This window comes from Cynoglossus semilaevis, chromosome 9 (genome assembly GCF_000523025.1).
Source record: "Cynoglossus semilaevis isolate Cse_v1.0 chromosome 9, Cse_v1.0, whole genome shotgun sequence".
Classification (NCBI taxonomy): Eukaryota; Metazoa; Chordata; class Actinopteri; order Pleuronectiformes; family Cynoglossidae; genus Cynoglossus; species Cynoglossus semilaevis.
Window position 1 is genome coordinate 12,402,157 of NC_024315.1, and position 9,105 is coordinate 12,411,261.

General features: G+C 39.2%; 1 protein-coding gene across 1 annotated transcript in view; it reads left to right on the forward strand.

Moving 5' to 3' along the window:
- Window positions 1-9,105, forward strand: part of LOC103383910 (dynein heavy chain 6, axonemal-like) — a 55,489-nt gene that overhangs the window by 41,072 nt on the left and 5,312 nt on the right. Inside the window, 12 exon segments of the mRNA XM_025058692.1 lie at window positions 1-87; window positions 672-739; window positions 919-1,099; window positions 1,201-1,380; window positions 1,528-1,761; window positions 4,408-4,543; window positions 4,683-4,852; window positions 5,284-5,474; window positions 6,591-6,751; window positions 7,445-7,533; window positions 8,479-8,625; window positions 8,968-9,105. The exon segment at window positions 1-87 is cut by the window's left edge and continues 41 nt beyond it. Coding sequence (XP_024914460.1) covers window positions 1-87; window positions 672-739; window positions 919-1,099; window positions 1,201-1,380; window positions 1,528-1,761; window positions 4,408-4,543; window positions 4,683-4,852; window positions 5,284-5,474; window positions 6,591-6,751; window positions 7,445-7,533; window positions 8,479-8,625; window positions 8,968-9,105 — 1,782 coding nt within the window.

The window sequence follows — 9,105 nt, forward strand, 5'->3', positions numbered from 1 at the left end:
CGTCTCGGAGACTCAGACATCGACTATGACAAAAACTTCAGGTTCTACATGACCACCAAGATGGCAAACCCACACTACCTCCCAGAGGTGAGAATGCAGTTTATTATACTTCAAAATTACAGTTTGTTGACACAATGTTTCTATTAAACATGTGGAAAGGGAAGCTGCTTCTGTGTTATATTCATTGTTTATTTCATTGTTATTTAAATGGAGAGTATTTCATTGTAGTTTGTGTCATAACTATGGGTATTAAGAGAATCATCACAATGTAGCCATAGATTAATCATAAATAACGAATTTTATTGCAACTAATCGTGATTGTCTTTAACTGAGTCAAATTAACATTTTAAATAATGACTAAAAACAGTTTTGTCTGTGTATTTTGGGCACAGAAAGACAAATACCAGCAGGTATATGTACGTGTTTCACACGTGACTAATCCAAATGATTAAATTATTTACATGGAAAAATGTCAAAAAAGTTAAAAACATATCTTAGGCCTTTAGATGGTATTTAAAGCATTAGATACTTAAGTGAAACAAAAACATTTTTCCACAGTGTGTGCAAATAACAACATGCATAAACTATATATTAATCACATATGTTGAGGAAACCTACTGTCTCCCATGGGTTGTAGAAATGTATTTTTACATATTTTGATATAATTTCAGGTGTGTATCAAAGTTACAATCATCAATTTCACTGTGACTAAATCTGGTCTGGAAGATCAACTGCTGAGGTGAGAGGCCACATACGGAAAGTGAACAATCGCTCCTCCTCACACAATAAAAAAAAAAATCAAAGAAATAATAACTTAACACAATACAAAAAAAAAATCAAAGAAATAATAACTTTGCCTTTTCTTAGTGCTCTCTTTACCAAACTTCTTGTTTTCCTCTACTCTGCCAACAACCTCAGTGACGTTGTTCGTCTGGAGAGTCCACATCTTGAGGAACAGAGGAATGAGTTGATCGTGCGCATTAATGCTGACCGCAATCAACTGAAAGACATTGAGGAGCGAATCCTTAAACTATTGTTCACTTCTGAAGGAAACATTCTAGACAATGAAGAGCTGGTTCAGACTCTTCAAGAATCCAAGGTAAAAGGCAGAGGCTCGTCTTTCCCTTTCACTCCCGTAGTCATGGTTTGTTTTGTGTTTTTCTCCTTCACTTTTTCATTTCTGTTTTCTCCACACCTCAGGTGACGTCTGAGGCCATAAAGCAGCGTCTGGAGGAGGCTGAGGCGACAGAGCTGATGATCAACTCTGCCAGGGAACGATACAGACCTGTGGCCACCAGAGGCTCCGTACTCTACTTTGTCATTGCCAGTCTGTCTGAAATCGACCCCATGTACCAGTTTTCCCTCAAGTACTTCAAACAGGTCTGAAGAAACCAATATCTATTTTTGAAGTTGTGTTTTTTGAATCGACAGACAAAGACGGTTTTTTTTTTCTAACTGGAGTTATGTTTGAAGATGTTTTTTTTTTTTCTAACTGGAGTTATGTTTCATTCTTCTGTTTACTCCTAGTTATTTAACACCACCATCGAGACGTCAGAGAAAAGCACAGTGTTGGAGAAGCGTCTGCGCATTCTTCTGGACCAGATTCTGCTCAGCTCCTATGTCAACGTGTCGCGCGGCCTCTTTGAGCAGCACAAGCTCATCTACAGCTTCATGCTGTGTGTGGAGATCATGAGACAGCGTGGAGAGATTTCTGATGAGGAATGGCAATTCTTCCTGAGAGGAGCGGCTTCACTGCAAAAGGTCAGAGGTCAAGTCAGAGTGAAAGATGAAACGTAATGTAGTCGTCGGTCTGTAAGTGGATAAAGAATACATGCATAAAGAGGAAATTTGTTCTTGGAATTTAATGATAAGGATATATATAGCAGTGGTGCTTTGGCCCAGAGGCAAAGTCTCTGTCATTGGTGTGGAACCCCAGGGTTCACCTCCTGGGCAAGTTCGAATCCCGGTTAGGGCGGTTGGTACCTTCCAGTGAACTCACCACCCGCAGGAAGGTTGGGGGGTTGGTACGGTGCAATAAGATTGGGGTGGCGACTGCTGCCTCCACGACCCGGTAACGGATAAGAGGATGAAAATGGATGGATGGATATATATAGCCTGTAACTACTTATATATTAGGAGTAAATAACAACTCTGTAAATCAGGGCTGTTAAACTCATTTTCATCAGCAGTACAGTTCCCTTTGAAGGGCCGGTTGTAAATGGAAGACTCTATAGATGTAACTCCCCCATAACGTATTAATTCATGTTTATGCAATTGATTATTATTAATACAACATACAAATATTGTTTATTGCTGGGTAATAAAACTGCATGGGCCATAGAAAATGACTTTGTGGGCTGTTTTTTGTGTAGGTTGTTTGTTCCTTCCTACTTCCTTCATTGTGTTCTACCTATCAACCCTTCCCTCTTGTCTCATGTCGTCCTTTAAGCCTTCTTTTCCCTCTTTACCTTCCCTTTCGTCCTTGCAGTTTTTCTTTCACTTATTTCCTACTTTTCCTCAATTCTTCCCTGCTTTCTTCCCTTGACTAATTCTTAATACCCCTTTTTCTTTATACCCCATCTGCTTTCTTTCCTTCTTCTATTAACGTTTTTAATTTAAGTTGTCTTTCTTCTTTTACTTCCTCTTGTTGTTGCTTTATTCTTTTGTCTCTTTTCATCTCCTTGTCCCTTGTATCCTCCCTGCATCCCTTAATCAGTCTGGGTTAATGTTTTTGTCTTATCTTTTTTTCTTTGTTATATCAGTGCTTTCTTTATTCCCAGGTGTGATGAGAAGATTTACCACCTCAAACATAAAAGTAAACAAAAAGAGAGAGAGCACAGCCCATTTCTAACTTTGTCATAAGTTCTGAAAAATGTTTTCGACCTCTAATTCCTCCTTTACAGAAGTCCCTCAGGATGGGCTGTAGGCCATATCTTTATTCTCCTCACCTCTCATGTCAGGATTGAGATGACGGGAGGAAAAAGTTCTTGTTTGCAGGGAGCGTCAGTGAGAAAGTGTTTGTGTAGAGTGTGGGGAAAAAAATAAACATTTCTGTGAAAGAGAGATAAGGGGTGAGGAGTAACTCTGAGCTATGAAGTGTCTGAGGGACAGTGGGAGACACAACCTCAAGTTTCCCTGCTGTGTTTGTTCAGGAGGAGTTATTTCTTCCTTGTCTTTGGTTCAGCATATTTCCTGCGTATATTTACATATTCTCCTCTCATTTTGACCTGAATTGTTGTTATTGAGAAGTCAGGCTGCCAGTATGATACTTTCACGACGGTGCTCAACTCATGGTCCTTATCGAACAAAACTAGATCGATCTGGCTGTGTACAACTCTTATTTGTCCAGACATTAAATCATCCACTTGTGATGGGTGATTCAAGTTTTTTTATTATTTAATACTGTATAATTGCTTTTTTTGGGCATTTTTTTCTTATACCTTCTAATACCAAGCCTCCAGTCACTAGGTGGCAGCAACTCATACAGTGGTTTGTACAGATAAAAATAAACATGTTATCAGGTTCTAAATAGTATTTCAATTCGCGGGGGTGTGGGTCGGAGGGGGGGAGGGCGTGAAAACATTTCTGTCCACTAGGGGGAGCATGACAGAAAACAATTAAGAACCACTGCTGTAATGGGTGCACTGGGAGTTACACTGGAGTTGCATCGGCGAGCTCTACGAAAACAAACAAAACAAAATTACACACGAAACAAAGGCAAAGGATATATGAAAGGCTGCTTAAGCTAACTTAGGTTTTAGCATGAACTAGAATAAAAGCAGATGTTTGGTGTCATCTCATCTACAATTCTTCTCGTGAGTAGTTAAGAGCGTGGAGTGGAGTTCTCTCTGAGATTTTTCAGAGGAAAGTTTGATAAGTGCGATGAACAAAGAGACCTCTGAGCGATTTTTCAGAGGAAAGTGCGATGAACAAAGAGACCTCTGAGATACGTCTGCTGTTTTATTAATGACCTCAGGTGGTTTTGGGAGCTGAGGACAGATCAGTCACTGCCACTCCGGGCAGCGCTGCTGTTTTAAGTCATCATTTAACTCTCATTTATATGGCATCACTTAAAGGCCGCAGGAGCTGCCTGTTATCTACATGCTAATGCCGTCCTTCCTCCTCTCTCCTCCACCTCTGCGTCACTCAGTTTTTATCCCAGAATCGATAAATCCATCCTCTTAACTCCTGTCGCTAATGTTTTTAGAATTTTTTCCCTTTCTTCACAGTACACTCTCTACTGCAACCACCACCACCATCTTCTGGCTCATGTTTTCTGTCGCACTTTTATTGGCATTCCATTCCTTTTTTACTGCCTCCATTCAAGGTCTCACCTCCATCTTTGTGTTCCCCATCTACTTCTTTATTAGTGTGATAGTTTCCTTTTTTTATTTCCTCCTCTTCCAGAGCTATGCAGAGCGGCCGGACGTGCCGTGGCTTAGTGATTTTTACTGGCAGATGTGTTGCGAGCTCCATAATACGCTGCCTTGCTTCAAGGGCATCTCTGAGGAAATCACCAGGACACACATTCATATCAATCTGGGTAAATCATTCTGATCCATCAACCATACAGAAAGGTTACGGCGTTATGTCAATGCTAAACATGAGAGGCCCTGACATAGACACCTTATATGTCACCGTCTGTTATTCAGTTGTTTAATAAATCAAATCCTCCTTTTTAGGTTGTTTTCAGGCATCTCTAAATCCAGACATGTATAGGGACTATGTGTCTGAGTTACCACCACTCACAGCATCGATGGAATTTAAGGAGCGTGTCGTCAGAGGTTACTGGAATGAAAGGCTTGGAGCCTTTCAGAAGCTCATACTCATCAAGAGCTTCATGGAGGAGAAGGTGAGATACAGGTGATGTGCACTGTAGGTGTCAGTCAAAATTGTTTTTTAATAATTTAAATTACTGAGCGCTCAATCCAGAAGGAGTTTGAGTAAAATTCAGCAATATCTTTGCAGAAAAATATTGATATTAAATCTGTCAAAACATTTTGAGTCTGTGTAATCACAGCTTTGGGTCACTCATGATTAGTTGTGTTATAACATTTTGAGTCTGTGTAATCATAAGGTAGCTTTGGGTCACTCATGATTAGTTGTGAGTAATAGAGAAAAATCTACATTCCTAACTTTTGACAATTCTGTATATTGCTGGGCCATTAAGACAAATAACAGTAGGTTTCACACCTGTGACTTACAATGTATATATATTTATATATTGATGTTGTCGACATCAATTTTGTCATTTTCTCTTTAATGTCTTTCCTGTTTCCCCAGGTGGTTTCTGCAGTAACGGAGTTCGTCATAGTCAACCTGGGAAAGCAGTTTGTAGAAAATCCTCCCATTGACCTGAACAACCTGTACAACGACATGACCCCGGCGACCCCGCTGGTCTTTATTCTCAGCACAGGATCTGACCCCATGGGGGCCTTCCAACGATTTGCCAAAGAGAGAGACTGTTTGGACAGGTGAAGACCAGACAAAGATGATGTTCACACAGCAGAGCTGAGAATTCCTGTTATTTAGAAAACCTAAAGTTAAAGGCAGAGGTGGAAAAAGTACTAAAAAAAAAAAGAAATAAAAGTATCTTTACTTTACCTAAATTCTACTAAAGTAAAAGTACCTATACCCACCTAAAAATATACTTGAGTAAAAGTAATAAATTACTTAATTTAAATAATACTTGTTACTTTAAATGATTATTATAATATATGTTATATTAATTTCATTATTGTTCGGACGAGTTATACATCCAATTTGCAACTAGTTGTTTATAATCCCTCCCACCATATTTAATACTATTATAATATCCTTCAATAATTTTAATGTCAAATTAAGTGCAAATTCTCAAAGGGCTTTAGCATCACATGATAACGTTATTGACTCGTTTGCATTTGAAAACTAAGAGCTGGCTGAGATATGGCCAAGGATTTCCTTCTCTTTCTGAGTCATCTGCTCCACGGGAGCTCTCTACTTGGCAGTCAACCAAAATCAATTTCTTGTTCAACACACATCATCCAATGACAGGATAGAGTCTGTCTCTTAGTCAACATTATCTGGCTACGTTAACATAGTGGGAAATCCCTGCACACGCCCACGAATTTTCTTTCAGTTACGCAAATTGTTTTTCCCCGCATTTATTTTTTTACTCAGTAACAGCTTCTTTTCAAATGTAGCAAAGTAAAATGCTTGAGTCAAAATTTAAAAGTAAAAATAAAATTACCTATTCCCATTTAAAGTAAAAATAAAATTACCTATTCCCAAAACTACTTAAAATGACAAATTACTAACTAAGATTACTCAATTGCTGTAATGTGAGTAAATGTAATTCGTTGCTTTCCACCTCTGTTAAATGGCGGTGGTAATAGATGCATTAGCTGCTAACAGCTAACAGTCACTTCTTTTTGGTTGGTCTTATTTCATATTTAGAGCATGGGTTGACTCGTGTTTACACTAGAATCTTTTCTTCATGGAAGTGTTTTATTTAGAGTTATTTAGATTTCCTGTCCAAGATATCCAAGATATAATGACAAACATGAACTGCTTCTGATCATCCTTTTTATTTTCTTCTACTCTTCTCTCAGAGTTCAGTCCATCTCACTGGGTCAAGGCCAGGGACCTATAGCTGAAAAGATGATCCATGAAGCCCTGAAAAGCGGCAACTGGGTCTTTTTGCAGAACTGCCATCTGGCTGTGTCTTGGATGTTGGCCTTGGAGGAACTAATCAAGACCTTCAGTGAACCTGGTGTGGGCCCAGCAACACCTTCACATATGGGTGCCTGGTTGTTGGGGATTTTTGAAGGAATTTTTTTGATGGAATCACATCTTGTAGGAATGTAATAGGGAGATTACATGGTTGTTGGGAATTTTTGATGGAATCACGTCTTGTAGGAATGTAATAGGGAGATTACCATATTTTCTGGACTATTAGTCACACTTTTTCCTCATCCTTTGGCTGGCTTGTGTTCCAGTATCTGCTACTCCTGCACCACTGTAAATTTACATGTTCGTTATTTTCACACTGATAGCTGCTAGAGGGCACCGTGCAACTTATACTTCGAAGCGACTTACAGTCCGTAAAATGCTGTATGCAGAGCAAAACAAAGTGTCATTTTTATATATATTATCACTTTGTCTTTATAAAGCTATACAACAGATGACGACAGCTCTTTTCTGATATACTGGGCATGGGGTTCTGTCTAACCATGGGAACGTATGGAATGTCTATCACTAAACAGTGAATATCCTTATGATTTGTTTCACAAAGCAATTGTGTGTGGTGGCTTGTAGCCCAGCCCAATTCAGAATGTGGGGAATCTACTGGCATCTGCACATTATGGAACATAAGACAAATCCTGCCAGCTGTTTTAGGGGAACCGTTTGTGTTGTGGGATCATTTCCTGTATCATATTTGTTACTGTTTGCTGTTTCTCTGCAGATACACAGATACACCAGGATTTCCGGCTGTTTCTCAGTTCCATGCCGACCAAAGTATTTCCTGTCACGGTGCTTCAGAACTCTGTCAAGGTAGTTAGACCTATAAGCACAAACCCCTTCACAGTTGTATTGGATTTTACTGTCACACGCTGGAGCAGCTCAGTGTTGATGTTCTGTGGCATGCTACACGCATCAAAGCCTTGACATACTGCTATTGAAGAATGATTGAAGTCAGTGGTTGTCAACTTATATACACTACAGTATGTACGTACCACCTAAAAAGTATTTTTCTCCTCAACTGCCATAAGTAACCGATAATAAGTAACCAACATTAAAATCCAGCAGCCTACCCTGGTCAAGTCTACAGTGTATGAAGAAGATAATTTAACTGAAAATTCCTTTAGACTTTACACTGTACAATATACTATACATTACTCCAACTGTTATAAATATCCATTCACAAAGTAGACAGCAATGTATGAATACTGTATTTAATACCTAAGTTACCCACCTAATCCTGATTCACTTGAGATATTGCTAGAGGGGGCTCAAGTACCAATGGTGGTACGCGTGCTATAGGTTGAGAACCACTGGTTATCAAATTAAATTTGTTCTTCTTGGATTTAAAATCCTAGAATGATTCTATTAGTATAAAGTGATTTAAAAATGAAATGTTATGTTATGGTATTTACTAAATAAAAAGTAATCGTGTTTTTTTTCAAGCATTGAAAACTAGATAAAATCTAATTGGGCTCCAAATGACAATGGGTCATTTGGGTGTTAAAACACTGCAAACAGTCTTTTAGTACTTTGGAATTTATTCCCACACAGTTATTACCTGGCAAATTAAAAAACATATTTAGTTTTAAATGAGAAGTACTTGAATAGTATAAAAGTATTTTTTTCCTGTTTGCAGCAAACAAATGTGTTGGAGCAGTTCAAGTCATTAGAGACAATGAAGTGCAGTAGTTTTAGGAGCCATTAACATTAACCCAGTACATTTTTTGCTGTTTTCTCCATTTCGCATACACATAGGTGACCAATGAGCCTCCGAAGGGCCTGAGAGCCAACATGCGACGAGCCTTTAGAGAGATCTCTACAGATTTCTTTGAGGATCACGTTCTGGGACAACAGTGGAGAAAGATCGTGTTTGGAATCTGTTTTTTCCATGCAATCATCCAGGTTAGGTCAACTGTCTCTTTTTCACTGGAGCAATAACTTGTCAAAATCAGAAAAGTTTTTATGACCAGGTTGGTTCTCACCAAGGAGGAATTTGCTTTGGCATTTGCAAGTGCATGCACGATTGATGTGTAAAGGAGCTGGATGTGCAAGAGGTGTGTGTGTGGGTGTGGGCGCCTTGCTCAATCTGTATTTTGACACTTTGAACTTCTCCACTACAAAATGCCGCCTCCTTGAGCCTTCCTAGCTGCTTGAGTTCTGTTGTGAAGCAGCAGCAGAACTTCTCCACTCACTTCTCTGTGTGCCTGCAGGGACGTGACCCTTGTCTTAATTTGTGTTTCTTAGGAGAGGAAGAAGTTTGGACCTTTAGGTTGGAACATTCGCTACGAGTTTAACGACAGTGACCGAGAGTGTGCACTTCTTAACCTCAACCTTTACTGTAAAGATGGAACCATTCCATGGGACGCCCTCACCTACATCACT